Source organism: Lepus europaeus, chromosome 23, assembly GCF_033115175.1.
Source record: "Lepus europaeus isolate LE1 chromosome 23, mLepTim1.pri, whole genome shotgun sequence".
Lineage (NCBI taxonomy): Eukaryota > Metazoa > Chordata > Mammalia > Lagomorpha > Leporidae > Lepus > Lepus europaeus.
Window position 1 is genome coordinate 27,736,513 of NC_084849.1, and position 18,448 is coordinate 27,754,960.

The 18,448-nt window shown below is 63.2% G+C and overlaps 1 protein-coding gene across 1 annotated transcript; it reads left to right on the forward strand.

Moving 5' to 3' along the window:
• Positions 1-793: 793 nt before the first annotated feature.
• On the forward strand, positions 794-18,389 carry PPIL2 (peptidylprolyl isomerase like 2). The gene is made up of 20 exons (XM_062182629.1): positions 794-922; positions 2,597-2,646; positions 4,090-4,135; positions 5,690-5,752; positions 6,281-6,332; positions 9,091-9,142; positions 11,145-11,236; positions 11,975-12,064; positions 12,886-12,961; positions 13,450-13,610; positions 14,340-14,415; positions 14,669-14,775; positions 14,862-14,951; positions 15,163-15,196; positions 15,466-15,583; positions 17,303-17,359; positions 17,650-17,722; positions 17,811-17,873; positions 17,954-18,090; positions 18,169-18,389. Exons 1-20 carry the CDS (start codon positions 891-893, stop codon positions 18,266-18,268), a joined length of 1,569 nt encoding a protein of 522 aa, XP_062038613.1. The 5' UTR covers positions 794-890; the 3' UTR covers positions 18,269-18,389.
• Positions 18,390-18,448: the final 59 nt, after the last annotated feature.

Here is an 18,448-nt window from a genome sequence, read left to right on the forward strand (position 1 = left end):
TCCGGCAGATTGCCAAATGGCAGGGGGGGGGGCCCTCCTGCTCAGACGTGTAGGTACCATACATCTTTCACGCCTCGCATCTTCCGTAATGACTGCGAACCCTCCCATGGGCAGAGGAGTCGGTATGGGAATGAAGTTCAGGTAAGGCCATGGAGAGCTCACTCAAACTATGGGACTGAGGGTCTGGCCCCTCCCAGGGCAGTGCTGGAACACTGAAAAGCAAGCTCAGCAGCTGAGATGGGCCTGCCCCTCCTCCCGGTTCTGCCTCAACCCTAGGCCTTCAGCTACAAAATCTGGGTGGCCCGGTGGCTGGCGGTCCGTTCAGGAGACAGAGAGTGAGGAGGAGCGGGACGAGAATTGTGCTTTCTCCGCAGGCGTGTTAAATCCGAGATCAGAGAGTCCACAGCGCCGGCACCTCAGACGCAAGTGCTGCAGGCCGGGGTCACCCGGGGCCCCAGCGTTGGGCCCAAAGTGGCTCAAGAAGAGACAGAAGAGACCAAGCGACGGTCCCATGGCCACCTGTCGCTGGGCTGCCGAGGGGCGTGGAGGCTGTCGGACCCAGCGCACGCTGGGAGTGGGATGCGAGCGAGCAGGCAGCTGAACGGGGCGGTGCGAGGAGAGAACAGCTCCGCCAAGAAAGAGGGGGCTCAAGCTAGCGCGGCCGCCCGTAGTCCAGGGTCTCCGGTACCGCACCGCGCCCTGACCCCGTTGGAGCATGCGCACTCGGCGGCAGGGAACCCCCAACAGTTCCCGGCATGCCAAGCGCCCGCTTCCGGCGCGGGCCGCGGATCCCGGAAGTCGCTCCCCGACGACTCGGCGGCGTCTGTGGGCTCGCGGTTGCTGGCCGTGACTTTTCCGCGCTCGAAGACCCCGCCGCCGCGCTCGCCGCCATGGGGAAACGCCAGCACCAGAAAGACAAGATGTACGTGGAACCGCGTCGGGGGAGCGGCTCCCGCTGCGCGCTCGGCCGGGGCTTCGCGGCGCTCCGCTCCCCTCGCAGAGTCCCCAGGACTCCGCCCGGAAGCCCCCTGCCCACTGCCCAGGCCGGGCAGTGACAGCCCTGCCCCAGCCCCTGCGGGCGCCCGGGACCCGGCAGCCGCGGCTCGGGTGCCCCGGGGTTGGAAGCGAGCGAGCCCCGGCCGCCGTCGCGTTCCTTCGCCTTTTCCGAGCGACCAGCCCCGGTCTGCTGCTGCCTCTCGAGTCCGCTGGGGCCAGGCTTTCACAGCCCCCCTCGCCGAGCCTGGGGTCATCCGGCCATTGCTCAGGCCCATGGCGTTGACCTCTGCCTCCCTTGGTAGCTGCGACCTCGCGTGCGTTGTTTTCCCGCAGACTTCAGCGGCCTCCCCTTTTCTCGGGTTCGTCGGCCGGGCCCCCTCCTCCCGTTTCTCCCAGGCCTCACAGGTTACTGTCTCTGGCGGGGGTCTCGAAGCAGTCTGTCCAGCCGGCATCTCCGCTTTGGCGGTCTGATGCAGACCGCATTTCAATCTGATCATCGGAAATAGAACCCAGCCCTGGAGTTTGCTTCTCTCCTTCCTGTCTCAGTGATAGGCTGAGAATTAAAAAAAAAAAATTTTTTTTTAAAAAGATATTTGTATTGATGTGAAATGCGGAATGACACAGGAATGACCGTGCACTGGTCCAGTCCCCCAAGTGCCCCACAGCCAGGGCTGGGCCAGGAACTCCACGTGGGTAGTAGGGACCCCAAGTGACTTGAGCCATCCTCTGCTGCCCCCCAGGTGCCTTAGCAGGGAGCTGCGTCAGAAGCAGAGGGGCGGGGATCTGATTCCAGGCGCTCTGGTACGGGATGCGGGTGGCAGCTTCACTCACCGCACCACAGCGCCCACCACAGACAGGATTTTCCGACTTTACCGTGGTGTGAAAGCAATGTGTGCTGGGGGCCAGCGCTGTGGCGTAGTGGGTAAAGCCGCCACCTGCAGTGCTGGCATCCCAGATGGGCACTGGTTCGAGTCCTGGCTGCTCCTCTTTTCATCCAGCTCTCTGCTATGGCCCGGGAAGGCAGTGGAGGATGGCCCAAGTCCTTGGGCCCTGTACCCGCATGGGAGACCTGGAAGAAGTGGTCAATTCCTGGTGGATTTTCTGCTGCTGCTCTGGCTGTCTCTCTACACATGGCAGCCAGGGCGAGGCTTTGCGGCCGATGTCAGATCCTGCGTGGCAGGGCCCTGGCTCGGAACCCTCCGTGGTCTCCCATCCACTGAGGAAGACCTGCGAGTTCCCTCCCCATCCGTCTTCCTCCGCTGCCACACGCCGGTGCCCCAGCTCCCCAGCGACATCTGTCTGTTCTTCCTGCCTTGGGCATCAGTACCTGCTGTGGCTGCGGGCCCCGCCCCGTGTCTGCCTGGGGGGCTCTTCCCCCAGGTCTGCCCGTGCCGGCCGCTCCCAGGTGTCAGGTCTTCCCGGATGAATTCACCTCCCTTCCCTCAGAGCAGCAGTGCAGGGCAGGGCCGTCTGTGTTTGTCTGTGGGTTTGTGCAGCCCCGTGTCTGCCGTGTTCACCCCTGGCTGTCCAGTGGCAGCCTAGTGATCGCTCTCCCTCCCTCTCCCCACCCCCTCCCTCTCCCCCTCCCCTCCCCCCTCAGGTACATCACCTGTGCTGAGTACACTCACTTCTATGGTGGCAAGAAGCCAGGTAAGGCACGGGAGTCTCCGCTGTCCCCGGGGGCAGGGTGTGCAGAGGGTGTGAGGCCCCATCATGCAGGCAGCCCATGCTCTGTGCAGGACAGCTGGGCCGAGGACTCCGTTCACGGAAGAGGGAAGATGCCCAACCCAGTGGCAATTTGTCTTTAAATATGGCTTAAAATGACCAAAGTGCTCCAGGCTGTGATGAAAAGAACCCTGTTCTACTTTTTTTCTTTCTTTCTTTTTTTTTTTTTTAAGATTTATTGATTTATTTGAAAGTCAGAGTTACCAGAGAGAGAAGGAGAGGCAGAGAGAGAGGCAGAGGTCTTCCATCTGCTGGTTCACTCCCCAATTGGCCGCAACGGCTGGAGCTGGGCTGATCTGAAGCCAGGAGCCAGGAGCTTCCTCCAGGTCTCCCACGTGGGTGCAAGGGCCCAAGGGTTTGGGCCGTCTTCTACTGTTTTCCTAGGCCATAGCAGAGAGCTGGATCAAAAGTGGAGCAGCCAGGTCTTGAACTGGCACCGATATGGGATGCCAGCACTGGAGGCAGCGGCTTTACCCCCTACACTACAGCGATGGCCCTCTTTTTTTTTTTTTTTAATATCTAATTATGGCCAGCACCGCGGCTCACTAGGCTAATCCTCCGCCTGCAGTGCTGGCACACCGGGTTCTAGTTGAGGTCGGGGTGCCGGATGCTGTCCCGGTTGCCCCTCTTCCAGGCTAGCTCTCTGCTGTGGCCCGGGAGTGCAGTGGAGGATGGCCCAAGTGCTTGGGCCCTGCACCCCATGGGAGACCAGGAGAAGCATCTGGCTCCTGCCTTCGGATCAGCGTGGTGCGCCGGCTGCAGCGCGCTGGCCACAGAGGCTACTGGGAGGTGAACCAATGGAAAAGGAAGACCTTTCTCTCTCTCTGTCTCACTGTCCACTCTGCCTGTCAAAAAGAAAAAAAAAAAAGATTTAATTATTTATTTGAGAGGCAGAGTTACAGAGGGAGAGACAGACAGATCTTCCATCCACTGACCCACTCCCCAAATGGCCACAATGGCTGATCCAAAGCCAGGAGCTTCATCTGGGTCTCCGACACTGGGGCTGGGGCCCATGCACTTGGGCCATCTTCCGGTGCTTTCGCAGCCCACAGCAGAGAGCGGGATCAGAAGTGGAGCAGCCAGGACTTGAACTGGCGCCCACATGGGATGCTGGCACTGTAGGCAGCGGCTTAACCTACCACGCCATAGCTCCGGCCCCCTGTTGTAATTTTCATGCTATTGGGAAGCCTGAGCCTCTCTCTCCCGATCCTCCTGTCCACGCCCTCCCTGTGTTTGGTGCCCACGGCAGTGGCGCTGCTAAGTACTTGAGCGCTCCTGTTGCTATAAGACAGCGGCGCCCGTGGGCAGGTGCACGGAGCGGAGCTATTCGGCACAGCCGGTGTTCCTCTTCTGTTCCCCACAAAACAGATCTCCCCCAGTCAAATTTCCGCCGTTTGCCCTTCGACCACTGCAGGTAAGGGTTTTGAAGGTCTGCCTTTCCCTTGCGGTGCACTCTGACAGCAGAGGTGAGTCTGGCCTTGGGGGTTCTCTCTGGGCCCCCCGCACGCCTCCACCTTCCCTGCACGAGGCGGGGGACCCGTGGTACCGACAGCCCATGGGCGGTGTTTGCTTACTGTGTGTATTTGCTGTGCTCTGCCTTTTAGCCTCACTCTGCTTTTTTTTTTTAAGGTTTATTTTATTTATTTGAAAGGCAGAGTTACAGAGCAAAAGGGAGAGATGGAGACAGTGACAGTGATAGACGAGAGAGAGAGAGAGAGAGAGAGAGAGAGAGAGAGAGAGAGAGATCTTCCACATGGCCACAGCAGCCAGGGCTGGGCCAGGCCAAAGTCAGGAGCCAGGAGCTCCACACTCTCCCCCTTCCCCCTCTCCCCTCTCTCCCCTCCCCCCCTCTCCCCCTCTCCCCTCTCCCCCCTCCCCTCCTCTCCCCCCTCTCCCCTCTCCCCTCTCCCCTCTCCCCTTCCCCTCTCTACCCCCTCCCCTCTCCCCCCTTCTCTCTCTCTCTCTCTCTCTCTCTCTCTCTCTGTCACTGTCTCCATCTCTCCCTTTTGCTCTGTAACTCTGCCTTTCAAATAAATAAAATAAACCTTAAAAAAAAAAAAAAGCAGGAAGTGGCCTGGTGGTCCAAAGGAGGTAGCATCCTGGAGGCCGGGTAGCCAGGCTGTTCAGAGCGTGGGGGACCGACCTCTGCTGATTCAACTCACAGGTGACAGAGCAGAAGCCAGGTCAGCCAAGGCTCTGGATGACTTACTGATATGGTTCTTAAGATTGATTTGTTTATTTGAGAAGGCAGAGTTACAGAGAGAGAAAGAACTTCCAGGCCTCCTACGTGGGTGCAAGGGCCCAAGTCTTTGGGCCATCCTCTGCTGCTTTCCCAGGTGCATTAGCAGGGAGCTGGATAGGAAGTGGAGCAGCCAGGACTTGAACTGGCGCCCATATGGGGTTGTGAGCGTCACAGGCAGCAGCTTAACCCACTCAGCTGCTGCGCGGGCCCCTCTGGGTGCCTCTGACAGGAACCGCATGCAAGGCCGGGGCACTGGCACGACGGGATTCCCCAGGAGCACTCTCCATGCCTGTGGGGAAGGCTGTAGCCAGGCCTCGGGGGGCTCCTGTGCCCCCTGGCTCCCACACCTTGAGTCAGAGGGACTCAGGTCTTGCCGGGTTGTGTGCCCACCCCTAGGTAACCTAGGGGATTCTTAAGATGGCCAGGGGCAGGCAGGGCCCCTGAGATCATGCCAGCCCCGCCGGACCGCCTGCTCTGTGAACAGAGAGAGGCAGTTCTGGTCTGGCCTCCGCAAGGCCACGCAGAGGGGAGTGAGGGCAGCCAGGACCCTTGCCTTGTTCTCACCAGTTTGTATGGGACATCAGGGTCCCTGCTGGAGCTGGTGGCCAGCACAGGCCATGCAGCGCGGCCCCGGAGTTGTTGGAGGGAGGCCCGAGGGAGGTGTCACGGGCCGTGCCATGGTGCCTGCCTGAGGGCTGACCCAAGAGTGACTCCGTTCTGTCTCAGTCTCTCTCTGCAGCCCTTCGTCTACCCGGTCTGCACCCCGGAAGGCGTCGTCTTTGACTTGCTGTGAGTTGTTCTTGAATTCTGATCTGACACGTGTGGTGAGGCTGTTGATCCCGCCAGGGCCGATGTTGGGCCGATGTCGCGGTTTGTGGCTCCAGGCAGCACTGAGGCCACCAGACCCCTGGTCCCGGCAGCCTGGGGAGACGCAGGCACCTGGGGCCATGGCAGCAGTGCCCCTGTGGCTGCCTGGAATAAGACCGGCCACCCCCCGCCCCATCCACCACTTGTTGGAGGGGGGTTCCAGTGCTGTGTGCCCACTTCCGTGGCCTAACGCAACCCGGCCTCTGTCATTTTAACTTCATCTTGGGGAATAGGAAGCAAATGGGAAACTGCCGTGGTCCTTTTTGTCCGTGAGGTTAGCGCCATGGCTGAGACACGCTTGTGAGCGGAGTGTGGGATCCGCCGTTGGCTTGGCACTGCCCCCACCCCACGGTATGCGTGTGCGTGCAGGCAGCCCCGTGCCTGCCTGGGCCCAGGCTGCACTAGCTCTGAGCTTGTGGTCCCGGTGACTCGGCTTTCTCTTCCCTCCAGGAACATAGTTCCGTGGCTTAAGAAGTACGGGACCAACCCCAGCACTGGAGAGGTAGGTGGCTGGGGGGTGGGGAGCGGTGCTGGGGACCCTTGCTTGGGCCTTCGCTTTGTCCTGGTGCCTTTCGTACCCCTCCCCTCCATTCCCTTCCACTCCCCTCCCAGCTTCTGCTAACCAGCACGCTCAGCGTGCACGAGATCGGCTTCTTAGAGTGCATGTGAGTGTGATCGGGTGGTCCTGGGCCGTCTGCGTGGCTGAGCGGAGTTCAGTTGTGAGTGCGTGTGTGTGTGTGTGTGTGTGTGACGTTTTCTGTACCTGTTCGTCGGTTAGCGAACACTTGGTTTCCTCCTGTTCCGCAGTGTGTGTGTCCTGGAAGATGCTGCCGTAAACGTGGGAACGCAGCGGGTTCCATTCCTCTTGGGCTTAGCTCGATCGTATGGGGTTCTGGCGTTCGTGTTCTGAGGGACCTCTGTACTGTTTCCTCCCCCTCCTCAGCAGCTCTTGTTGTCTTTCGTCTTTTTGGTCAGAGCCACTCTGCCTGGAGGGAGGTGATGCCTCCTTGTGGGTTTGGTTGGCCTTCCTCTGATGGTTCGTGATGCTGAACGTCTTCTCCTGGGCCATTTGTGTGTTTTTCCTTAGAAAAATGTCTGTTCTGATTCATGGCCCATTTTGAGGCTGGGTTATTTGTTCCTCTGTTGCTGAGTCAGGGCCCTTATGTTCTGGTCATTAGCCACTTGTCCGATGTACAACCAGCAGATACTCTCTCCCGTGCTGTAGCTTGTCTCTCCCTTTGCTGTCGGAAGCTTTTTAGTTCAATGAAGTCTCCTATCCCGTTTTTGTTTTAGTTTCCTGGGCTTTTGGGGGTGTTCAGAAAATCCTTGCCCATCCCGATGTCCTAAAGCATCTCCCCTGTGTTCTAATAGTTCCAGTTCTTCCATTTGGGTCTTCAAGCTGCTTTGCGTTGACTTTTGTACGTTGTGAAAGACGGGTGCGTGTGACTTGTTCAGTTTTCCCAAGCGCCTTTTCCTGAGAAGACGGACCTTTCTCCAGGCATATTCCTGGTATCTTTGCCAGAGAGCAGTTGGATGCGGAAGCCTCTGCCTCTGCCTCTCTGTAAATCTACTTTTCAAATAAATAAATAAATGTTTTCTTTTAAAAAAAGGATTTATTGATTTGAAAGGCAGAGTTAGAGAGAGAGAGAGATCTTCCAACCACTGGTTCATTTCCCAAGTGGCTACAAGGGCCAGGGCTGGGGCAGGCTGAAGCCAAGGGCCACAACCTCCATCTGGGTTTCCCACGCGGGTGCAGGGACCCAAGCACTTGGGCCATCCTCTACTGCTTTCTCATGCACAGTAGCAGGAAGCTGGATCGGAAGTGGAGCAGCTGGGACTTGAACCACCGGCCATATGGGATGCTGGCACTGCAGCCGGCGGTTTTACCTGCTGCGCCACAGCACCAGTCAGGCTCTTGTTAGATTTCAAAATATTTTTATTTATTTATTTGAAAGACTAAGAGATACCACAGACAGACACAAAGTTCACATCTGCTGGCTTACTCCCCAGATGTCCGTTATGCCCATGGCTGGACTGGAACTAAGCAAGAATCTGGCAACTGAATTCAGCTTCCCAAGTGGGTGGCAGGGACCCGGTCACCTGAGCTGTCACTGCTGCCTCCTAGGGTCTACACTGGTAGGAAGCTGGAATCTGGAACCAGAGCTGGGGATCGAACCCAGGCCCTCTGGTGTGAGATGAGGGCATCTTTATTTATTTTGTTTGAAAGAGTTACAGAGAGGCAGAGGCGGGGGTGGTGGAGAGAGGGCTTCCATCCGCTGGTTTGCTCCCCATTTGGCCGCAACAGCCAGAGCTGCGCCAGTCCGAAGCCAGGAGCTTCCTCCGGGTCTCCAAAGCAGGTGCAGGGGCCCAAGGACTTGGGCCATCTTCTACTGTTTTTCCAGGCCATAGCAGAGAGTTGGATCGGAAGTGGAGCAACCAGGACTTGAACTGCCGCCCATATGGATGCCGGTGTTGCAGGTGCTGGTTTAACTTGCTGTGCCACTGCGCCGGCCCCTTCCCTGAGGTTCTTAATGATCGGGCCCGCGTCGGAGACCTGGAGGAAGCTCCTGGCTCCTGGCTTTGGCCTGGCCCAGCCCTAGTCGTTGCAGCTGTTCGCGAGTGAACAGGCAGATAGAGGGTCTCTTTTGGTTTCTCCCTAACTCTGCCTTTCACGTAAATAAGTAAATCTTTAGAAACAAAATTCCTGGCAGTTGTTGGTGACTGACATTAGGTGCACGTGGAAATGTTAGTCTTCATGGCCTGGCCTGTCTGCGGCGGTGTCTCTCCCAGCCCGTGGGCAGCTGTGTCTCAGCACCAGGTGGTGCTGTAAGCTGGGGTTTGCCGGGCGTCTGCCAGTGGTGTGTTGTTGCCGCTTCGTCACTAGAGGGCACCACACCACCGGTTGGTCCTCCTGCCTTTCTCTAAGTATTCCTACATCAGAGTGCAAAGGGCAACACTGGCATGCCCCCGTTAGCTTCAAAAGAGTCAGTGGTTCATCCAGAAGCGGTCTGTGCTCGCCGTAAAAACGTTGCTAAGTTGCTGTAGAAGCAGCCTCTGCCCCGTGGCCCTGCCCTGCGGCCTGCATGGCACCCGTGGGTGGGCCATGCTGGGGGGCGGTGCCTCTGTGACCCCACTGCCTGCAGCCTGCGCGTCACCGTGAGTGGGCCGTGCCTGGGTGCTGTCCCCACCCCCGATGCCTGGGGCCGCAGCAGCTTGTTGCGTCCGTGGTCTCTCATCGTTCGCTGTTGTGTGTCCTCCAGAAACTCGACGGACGGTCCCTGATCAAGCTGAACTTCGCCAAGAACAGTGAGGGTGAGTGTCCCCTCCCCGCCCCCGGCGAGGGTGAGTGTCCCCTCCCCGCCCCCAGCTCCAGGGCTGCAGCCCCGGCCCTGCCCTCGCTGAGTTCTGGGAGCCCCGGGCCTCCTTCCTGGGCAAGGTGGGCCCTCGGGTCTCCTTTCTCCAAAGATGCCCCAGGACTCCTAAAAGTTCCAAGATTCATTTTATTCTACTTGAAAAGCAGAGTTGGAGAGAGAGAGGTCTTCCATCTACTGGTTTAATTTCCAAATGGTCACAATGGCCAGGGCTGGGCCAGGCAGGGGCCAGGAGCTTTTTCCGGGTCTCCCCTGTGGGTGCAGGGGCCCAAGCACTTGGCCCATCTGCTGCTGCTTCCCAGGAGCTTGAGCAGGGAGCTGGATGGGAAGTGGAGCAGCCGGGACTTGAACCGGCACCTGTATGAGATGCTGGTGTTGTAGGAGGTGGCTTAACCTGCTATGCCACAAGGCTGGCCCCTCCGAGTGGAAGCAGAATGGTGGGTACTGAGCGCTCGTTCTCCCCTGAGCTGGCCGGGGCATTGTGAGCTGCACCTGGCCAAGGCTGCCATCTGCTCATTCCTGGAGGCAGAAGCCGCTCAGGCCAGAGTGGCCGGAAGGGGTTTCCATGCTCTTCTTCATCACGGCCCGCCCAGGCCCAGCCCTGCTCTGGGGCCCCCTGCTCTCCCCACGGACCCCCCGCTTCCAAACAGCCGTGTGGGGGACCCTCCAGCTTGCCGCTGCCTCGCCTGACCCTGGCCCGGCTGCCATCAGCGCTCACCGGGCATGTGTGCCCGGGGCTACCTTTTCCACAGCCTGGTGCGTTACTGGCACTGGGCTCCCAGGAGCATAGGTGTGCCAGCCCCACTGCCCGCATGGCACTGGGCACCACGGTCAGTCGTGGAGGTCAGGGAGCTCTGCCCCGCTGTGATCTCACTCAGCAAAGGCTGCAGGAGGCCCCGGCATGGGCAGAGAGCGACAGAGGCCCCGTCTGTGCACAGCCGAGGGAGGGGGCTTCCGTGCTGGTCGGGGAGAGAGCCAGAGAACGGTCTGGTGCTGCTTCTGCGTAGACAGGAGCGGGCGGGCTGGGGGAGCCCGGACCCTTGCTGACAGGTTAGAGCGGGAGCTGATGGGAGGGAGCCGCGTGGGGAAGAGCGTTCCAGACAGGGCAGCACCCGTGCAGAGGCCCTGGGTGGGTGTGCACTTGATGACGTCTCTGCTCAGTGGGGAGTGCAGTGGGAGTTCACGGCTGAGGTCAAGGTGCAGAGCCTGGAAGGAGCCCCCGAGGGGATGGAGGGGGACAGTTGGCCCCTGTGTCTTCTTTGTTTTTTTTTTTGAAAAGCAGTTTCTCTCTTCCGCTTTGCTTTGCGTTCCAAGAGCAGTGCCTGTCTCCCTCTCAGCCCTGGCTCCTCTCCGTTCTCGGCCTGACTATCTGCGCGCCCACTCGGCCCCGAGGGATGAGATGGAGCAGGTCCCAGCCCCGGCATCCTTCCCTACTTACGTGCGGCCCACGGGCGCCTCTGTCACGCCCAGAACGGGGCCCGGGGCTGCCAGGGCTCGGATCGCCGGGATGCGCTCCTGACTCTTCCTCCATAGTTTTCAAGTCAGCCTCTGAGGCCAGGCCACTGCGGCTGTGTCCTACCTCCTAACCTGAGTCCCGGGACTGACTTGGCGGAGACTGATGCTCGCTGGCTGCAGTGGCCCGGGCAGGGCCAGGCCGGGTGTGCAGGCAGAGCTGACGGGGTGGCCGGAGGGTGTGCCTGGGGAGGGCCTGCTGGGGCTGTCGGGCGCAGTGGTCACCAGAGGTGGGCTGGGGGAAGGGGCAGCACAGGTCAGGTCTTGCAGGATTAATAGGAGTTTCCAGGCGGCGTTGGTGGGGCTGAGCGGCTGCTGTCTCCCCCCATCTCCCCGGTGCCTGCTCTGGGCGGTCCCTGGCAGTTGTCGCTTGGGATGGCGGGGACCGGCGCGGTGATGGGCCTCCCTCCCGGCGTATGCCTATCCCCCAGGGAAGTACCACTGCCCGGTGCTGTTTACCGTGTTCACCAACAACACCCACATCGTGGCTGTCAGGACCACGGGCAACGTCTACGCCTACGAGGTGCGTCCTCGCCGCAGCGGGCTGGGAGGGGGTGGTGAGCCAGGCGCTTGGACCCGCTCAGTATCAGCCCAGAGACCGGGGTGCCTCCCGTGGCCTCCGCACCTGAAATCCAGGCAATGCTGCCTGCTGGGCTGGGGCCCGTGGGACCCCAGAGGGTCCTCCCACGCCTAAGACCAGGCTGTCCTCGGGCCAGCCCCCAGGGCTGCATGGGGAGCAGGCCAGGCCAGGTGCTGTCCCCTGGAGGGAGCAGTGCAGAGGCGCGGGTGAGGAGCTCTGGCTGGAGTGGCTGTCGGGAGAGCAGGCGGCCTCCACACAGGTGCTGCCCCTGCTGATGCTGGGGGCAGCCCCACCTGCAGGAAGGCCCCTGGCTTTGCCGCCTCTCCTCCCAAGCTTGGGCCCTTGCGGGCTGGTGGCCAGCATTGCCCCAGGCTCTGGGGGCCACTTCTTGCCCGAAACACACAGATTGGCCTGGCTCTTCCTGGCCGGCCGAGGGAGGTGATGCCAGGGCAGGCACGGGCTGAGCTGGTCTGTGCCGGCCCCAGGCCCTTGTGTTGCGGGGAGGGCTCACTGTCTGTAAGTCATCCCCCAGCTGGTTCTGGTCGCTCTCTGGGAGCCCCACCCTTCACGGCAGGGCTGGCCCCGAGCCGGCGAGGTCTGCCGTTGGCTCTGGCCAGTGCTCCTCCCCAGACGGTGCGGCAGCCTAGGGCGGGCCCCTGACGCCAGCTCCCTCCCCTGCAGGCTGTGGAGCAGCTGAACATCAAGGCCAAGAACTTCCGGGACCTGCTGACCGACGAGCCCTTCTCCCGGCAGGACATCATCACCCTGCAGGTGGGTGCACCCCGCCCAGCTGCGTGGTCTCCGGAAGTCACCCTCGGTGTCCCCAGCCGCCCCCTCCCGCCCCTGTCACACTGGCCTCGGCTCAGCTGCCTCCTCACTCTGCCTCTCCCGCTGCCTTGGGTCAGGGCCCCTGGCTCGGCAGCCGCCACCTCTGGGCAGGGGCTGCAGTGCACGGTGCCCGGGCATGTGGCACAGGTGTCCCTGCCCCGAGTGACATGCTCTGAAGAGCTGGGGTGGTGGGGGTTTGGCCCAGCAGACTCAGAAGCCGCTTGGGACACCCACATCCTGTCAGAGCTCCTGGTCCAGGGCAGGGCCCCACTTGTCAGAGCTCCTGGTCCAGGGCAGGGCCCCACTCCGTCCAGCCTCCTGCAGAGGCGCACCCTGGGAGGTGGCAGGTGATGGTCCACATGGGAGACCCGGATGGAGCTCCTGGCTCCCAGCTTCGGCCTGACCAGCCCAGGCACTGCTGTCAGCTGGGGAGTCAGCCAGCAGAGGGGAGCTCTCTCTCCGCCTGTGCTGTTTCTCCATCTCTGCCTTTCCAATAGAATAAACCAGAGAAAGAAAAGCAGGGGCCGATGGGGTGGACCTGAGGCTCGGGTCATCCTGTGGCTGCCCGCACAGCGAGCGACGCTCCTTAGCTGGGTGTCCCGGAGGGAGGGGACACGGTGTGGTGAATGGTCAGCCGCTGTGGCTGTCCCCACCCCGCCTGGTGTCCCTTCCTGGTTAGAGCTCCCGGGCCTCAGGGCAGCCAGTGGCCGGGTGCCGCGCCCAGCCCTGGGCTCGCTCTGCTGAGTGCTCTCGCTCTGCCGCAGGACCCCACCAATCTGGACAAGTTCAACGTCTCCAACTTCTTCCACGTCAAGAATAACATAAAGATAGTAGACCCAGGTAGGGCCCAGCGGGCGCCGGCCTGGGAGAGGGGTTTGGGTTCGAGCAGGGTGGTGCTCCCAGAGCGGAGGGAGGCCCCTAATCTCCTGTGAAGACTGTGGCAGGGATGCGGCTGAGCCTCCGCACCTGCCGGCGCCTGCCACTTCCCACCCCTGCGCCATGCGTCCCCTGGGTTCCTGCGGGCTGCTGCTCTGTCCCGGGGTCCCCTGCTCCCGGGGTGTCTGGCCGTGCACGTTGTTGGGGGAGGGGCCATGAAGGAGCCAGCAGGACCTGGGGCCAGCAGTGAGTCGGCCTCACAGAGAGCAGCACTGGGCACTGGGAGGGTGCGTGCCGGTGCTACGTGGGCCAGCTGGGGTGTTCCATGGGGCGGAGCAGTCGTGCGACACGCCGTGACGGCCTGGCTCCGGCCTCCGGCGGCGGGCCTGAGTGGCGCATGGCACTGTAGCCACGTGTGTATAGCACAGGATGTGCTCACGGTCTGCTCGCAGATGAGGAAAAGGCCAAACAGGACCCGTGTTACTATTTGAAAAACACCAACGCCGAGACGCGCGAGACGCTGCAGGAGCTGTACAAGGAGTTCAAAGGGGACGAGGTCCTGGCCGCCACCATGAGAGTCCCCGAGAAGAAGAAAGTGGACAAGCTGAACGCCGTGAGTGGGCGCTCCGGAGGAGGGCGGTGGCCCCCGGTGCCTGGTCGTCGGGCTGGGCCCTGAGAACGCAAGCGAGGTTGTACAGCGTCCATGCACAGGAGCCGGGGTGCCGTGCAGGGGAGGGGACCAGGCCCGAGGGGCCGCCTCATGTTCTAGCCCCAGTGCGTGGGGTCGGGGGGCAGGGAGGGAGGTGCAGACGTGGCCCCCAGGGCCCTGGTCAGCAGCAGCGGTGCTGGGGTTCATGGCCCAGCCCATCGGGCCCCAGAGCTGGCTGTCCCCCTTCTAGAATTATCTGGAAACGGGAGTGCCACCCCTCACCCTGACACGGCTGCCCTCCGCCCTTAGTGCTGGGAGAAGCCCCTCTCGTGGGATAGCAGAGCGACAGTGACCGGGGCGCACTGTCCAGAGTCAGGGTGGCGCAGCCGCTGTAGAAAATCCGAAACCCTGGAGAGGTCACGCAGGCTCGTGACTGGTGCCGGCTGGTCGCGCTGCGGCATTGCACTTCCGGGGTCTGCCTCCAGGTCACGAGTGGGAGCCCAGTTGAGGCCGGGGCTGCTGGCTCTTGCTGCTGTCACCACGCCTTGTCCACTGGTCCTCGCTCCCAGAGGTGACCCTGGTGGGAGGGCCGAGGCCACGTGGGCTGCACAGCTGGGCCTGAGGGGGGCACTCAAGGACACCTCCCTGGAGGAGGGGCGCTGGGCGGGGCCTGAGCAGGTGTTTTCCCGCCAGGCCCACTATTCCACAGGGAAGGTCAGCGCCTCCTTCACCTCCACCGCCATGGTTCCCGAGACCACACATGAAGCAGGTAGCCCCCCTCTCCCCCCAGGCCCTCCTCAGCCTAGCCGGTGGCACTGTGAGTCCGGGTCTCTGGCAGCTCAGTGGGGGCCCCCTTTGAAAGTGAGCTTTGTGTTGGGGTGGGCCTGGCCTGTAGGCCCTCTTCCCACCGCTGCCCTGGCTTGGGCTGGCCTGTGGCCCCCATCCTCCCGCCTCCCACAGGGCTTGGGTGGTGGTGGGCGGGGCCGTGGGGGGCGGGCCTGGAGCTCCGGCCTCGCCCCCAGCGGCCATCGACGAGGACGTGCTGCGCTACCAGTTTGTGAAGAAGAAGGGCTACGTGCGGCTGCACACCAACAAGGGCGACCTCAACCTGGAGCTGCACTGCGACCTGGTGCGTGTGCGTGCGCGCGGCCGACCCCGCGGGGCCGCGCTCGGGGCTGCCGCGCGCCTCACGGCCGACTCGTGCTGACTCTGCAGACCCCCAAAACCTGCGAGAACTTCATCAAGCTGTGCAAGAAGCAGTACTACGACGGCACCATCTTCCACAGGTCCATCAGGAACTTCGTGGTGCGTGTGCACTCGCGTCCCGGAGGGCCCCTCCCCGGGAGGCCTGCAGGGAGACACCCCCCACCCCCCACCCCCCACCCCCGCACAGCCGGGTACACGCTGAGGTCGCCTGGGAGGCCCCTCACCCCCACCGAGAGCTCAGGGTCCCATCCCTCACCTGTCTGGCAGGTCCCGGTGGGCGGGACTCACTCTCTCGCTCTCACTCTTGCAGATCCAAGGGGGCGACCCCACCGGCACGGGCACAGGTAGGCAGCTGTGCTGGCCCCTCCCTGCTCCTCAGACGCAAGGGGGCAGGTGGGCGGAGGCTGGACCGCCCCGGGATTTGGGATTCGGGGCCTGGAGATGGGGGAGCAGCCCCTCAGCCTGCTCGTTTTGAGGCAATGGGAGTGCACCATGGCCTCCCTGACCCGGCCCGGGACACCCCCGCCCAGGGGCTGCCTGCCCATGGAGGGATCTGGGCGGCCGTGGGGCGCGGGCCCCTGGCCGCTGCTCAGCAGGCCCTTTCCCGTTCCAGGTGGGGAGTCGTACTGGGGGAAGCCGTTCAGAGATGAGCTCCGGCCCAACCTCTCGCACACCGGCCGGGGCATCCTCAGCATGGCCAACTCCGGGCCCAACAGCAACAAGTCGCAGTTGTGAGTGCGCCGGGCGGGGCCTCCTCTCCCTCCCCTAGGGGAAACGGCTCAGGGAGGGAGCTCTGGTGGCCAGGGGCTGCCACCCGCACATGGGAGCGCCAGGAGGGAGGCTGGGGGCGGGGGCGGCCGGCAGGTGCCCAGCAGTGGCTCTGCCAATGCCGTCAGCATTCTGGGGCTGCAGTTTCCCTCCCGTGGGGCACCGGCCCCCCTAGGTACTGCAGCTCTGTAGGAACGTTGTCGTTGGCGCGTTTTTTTAAGATTGATTGATTGGAAAGAGTTAGCTCTTCTGGCTGCTGGTTCACTCCCCAGATGGCTGCAGTGGTCAGGGCTGGGCCAGGCCAGAGCCAGGAGCCAGGTGCTTCCTCCGGGTCTCCGGTGCGGGTGCAGGGGCCCAAGCACTTGGGCCTTCCTCCGCTGCTTTTCCCAGACGCTAGTATCAGTGGGAGCTGAGCGGGAAGGGGAGCAGCTGGGACTCCAGCATCGCAGGCTGCCACAGCGCCAGCCCTGATGATCGGTGACATAAATTGGCCATTTGATCAAGTCCCCAGACCGCTTTTTTTTTTTAATGAAGTTTGTTGGGTTTTCTAGAAATTCACGGCTTACCAAAGGGGCTTACCCCACCGCTGCCTGCCCGCAGGCCCGCCCCGCCACACTCCGCGCTGTGGGCTGTTGGGCCGTCCAGTGGCGGCGTTGTCACCGGGCCGCTTCCGGGGGCTCTTGGCCGCGTGGCCTTCAGGACTCTGTCGCGCCTGTCACGCTTGTGCTCACCGCCCCGGCGTGCTCCACCGGTTCCTCTTCGCTCTGCTAGGCTCTCGCTCTCTTCCTGGCTTCCTTAGCTGTGTTAGGCATGAGTGAGTGAGAGCGAGCGAGCCATGGGGAGGGCGGGGCCAGGCTTCTGCACTGTGGGTTTGGCGTCCGCGAAACCTACATGGCGGCCTTGCGTGTGGGCGGCGCCCTGGCTCGGGGTGTGTTGCGTCTCACGGGTGTGGGCCCTGGGGATGGGGGGGCTCCCGCTGCTGGGTCTCCACCACCCCCTCCTCTTTGCATCCAGCCCTTTGGGTTCTGAAGGCGCACTGCTGTCTGGGGCACACCTGTGGGCTTGTCTGACTGGAGAGGCAGCAGGACAAGGGGGTGGGGGCCTTATCTGCACCCCGAGATGCTTCTGACTGCGAGCCCTAGGACTTCGGGGCTCACAGAAGGGGGGCGGCCGCTGTTTAAGGTGGAAAAGACTATTATTGAAGGCGGGACAGCAAGGCAGGGGGTGGTATGGGGACAGCAAGGCAGGGGGTGGTATGGGGGCGCCCGCTGCGATGACCAGGGTCTGATGAGGTGCAGGTGTTTAGGGAGGTGAATGGTGTCCTGTGCGCTCCTCCCGGCTCAGGGTGCTGGTGGCCAGGGCTGAAGTGAGCCGTGTGCCGTGCCGTGCCGCTGGGTGCTGTGTGCCCCACCCCTTCCTCAACCCCTTCGTTCTGGGTTCCGGTCTGGCTTCGCTGCCTCTTCGCTCTGGGTGGTGCTGGGCGGTGCTGGGCAGGGCTTTGGTTTTCCACCTGCACCCCCTCCCCAGGGCAGCCCGCAGGCTGCAGGTCCCAGCGCTGGGAGGGAGCTCTGGCTCCCGGGTGGAGCTTGTGAAGGAAGCACCAAAGACGTTGGGGGGGGGGGGGGGAGCTGGCAGCCGCCGGCCCAGCTCATGGCGCCCCCGCGCCCTCCTTCCGCCCCCAGCTTCATCACCTTCCGCTCCTGCGCGTACCTGGACAAGAAGCACACCATCTTTGGACGGTAAGGGGGCGTGCCTGGGTGTTCCTGCTGGGGCGAGTGGGGCTCCCCACACCTGTGGGCGCAGGGGAGGACGGGCCCTGCCCGCAGCTCCCGGCAGGCAGGCTGGCTAAGGCTGGGGGGGGGGGGGCAACTGGCGCGGCTCCGGCCCTGTGAGCGCCACTGGCAGCCAGGCGGGTGCTGGATCTGCCCTGCCCTGCCCCGCCCAGCCTGACCTGGTGGCACCTCGTGGTATGGGGGGGGGGGTGCCCTGCGCAGGACCCAGGCACACTGCACCCCTCCCCCCGCTGCAGGGTGGTCGGCGGCTTCGACACGCTGACGGCCATGGAGAATGTGGAGAGCGACCCCAAAACTGACCGCCCCAAGGTGCCCGTGCGGGGGAGGCGGGGCCCTGGTGGGGGCGGGGCCGCGCCCAGGCTCGGGGGCTCGGGCTCAGCCGCCCTCTGCTCTGCAGGAGGACGTGCGCATCGAAGCCACCACTGTGTTCGTGGACCCCTATGAGGAGGCCGACGCCCAGGTGAGAGGGGGGCGCTGAGTCGACGCCTGGGGGGCCCCGGCCACGCCCTCCTCCCCCCCTACAGCGCGGCCTCTCCCCAGATCGCGGAGGAGCGGAAGAAGACCCAGCTGGAGGCGGCCCCGGAGGCACCGGCCAAGGCCCCCCAGCCCCAGGCGGGGAGCCAGGGTCCCCAGACCTACCGCCAGGGGGTCGGCAAGTACATCAACCCGGCTGCCACGTGAGCGAGGCGGGGCGAGGCGGGGGCGGGGCCGCGGCCGTGCGGGGGCGCGCTTGCACCGGGTTCTCCTGCTCGCAGGAAACGGGCGGCCGAGGAGGAGCCGGCAGCCAGCGCCGCCGCGCCCGTGCCCAAGAAGCAGCCGGGCCGTGGTGGCTTCGGGGACTTCAGCTCCTGGTAGGGATGCGGGGCTGGCCAGTATCCCCCTCACCCCGCCACCTGGCGCCGCCCAGGAACCCGGGCGCCTGGGGGCCGGGAGCACCGCAGGACTCCAGCCCAGGACGGGGGCCGGCCCCCACCCCCGCCCCGCCCCCTGCACGCTCCGGTACCTGTCCCGCCCTCAAGCCCCGCACCCTGGGCT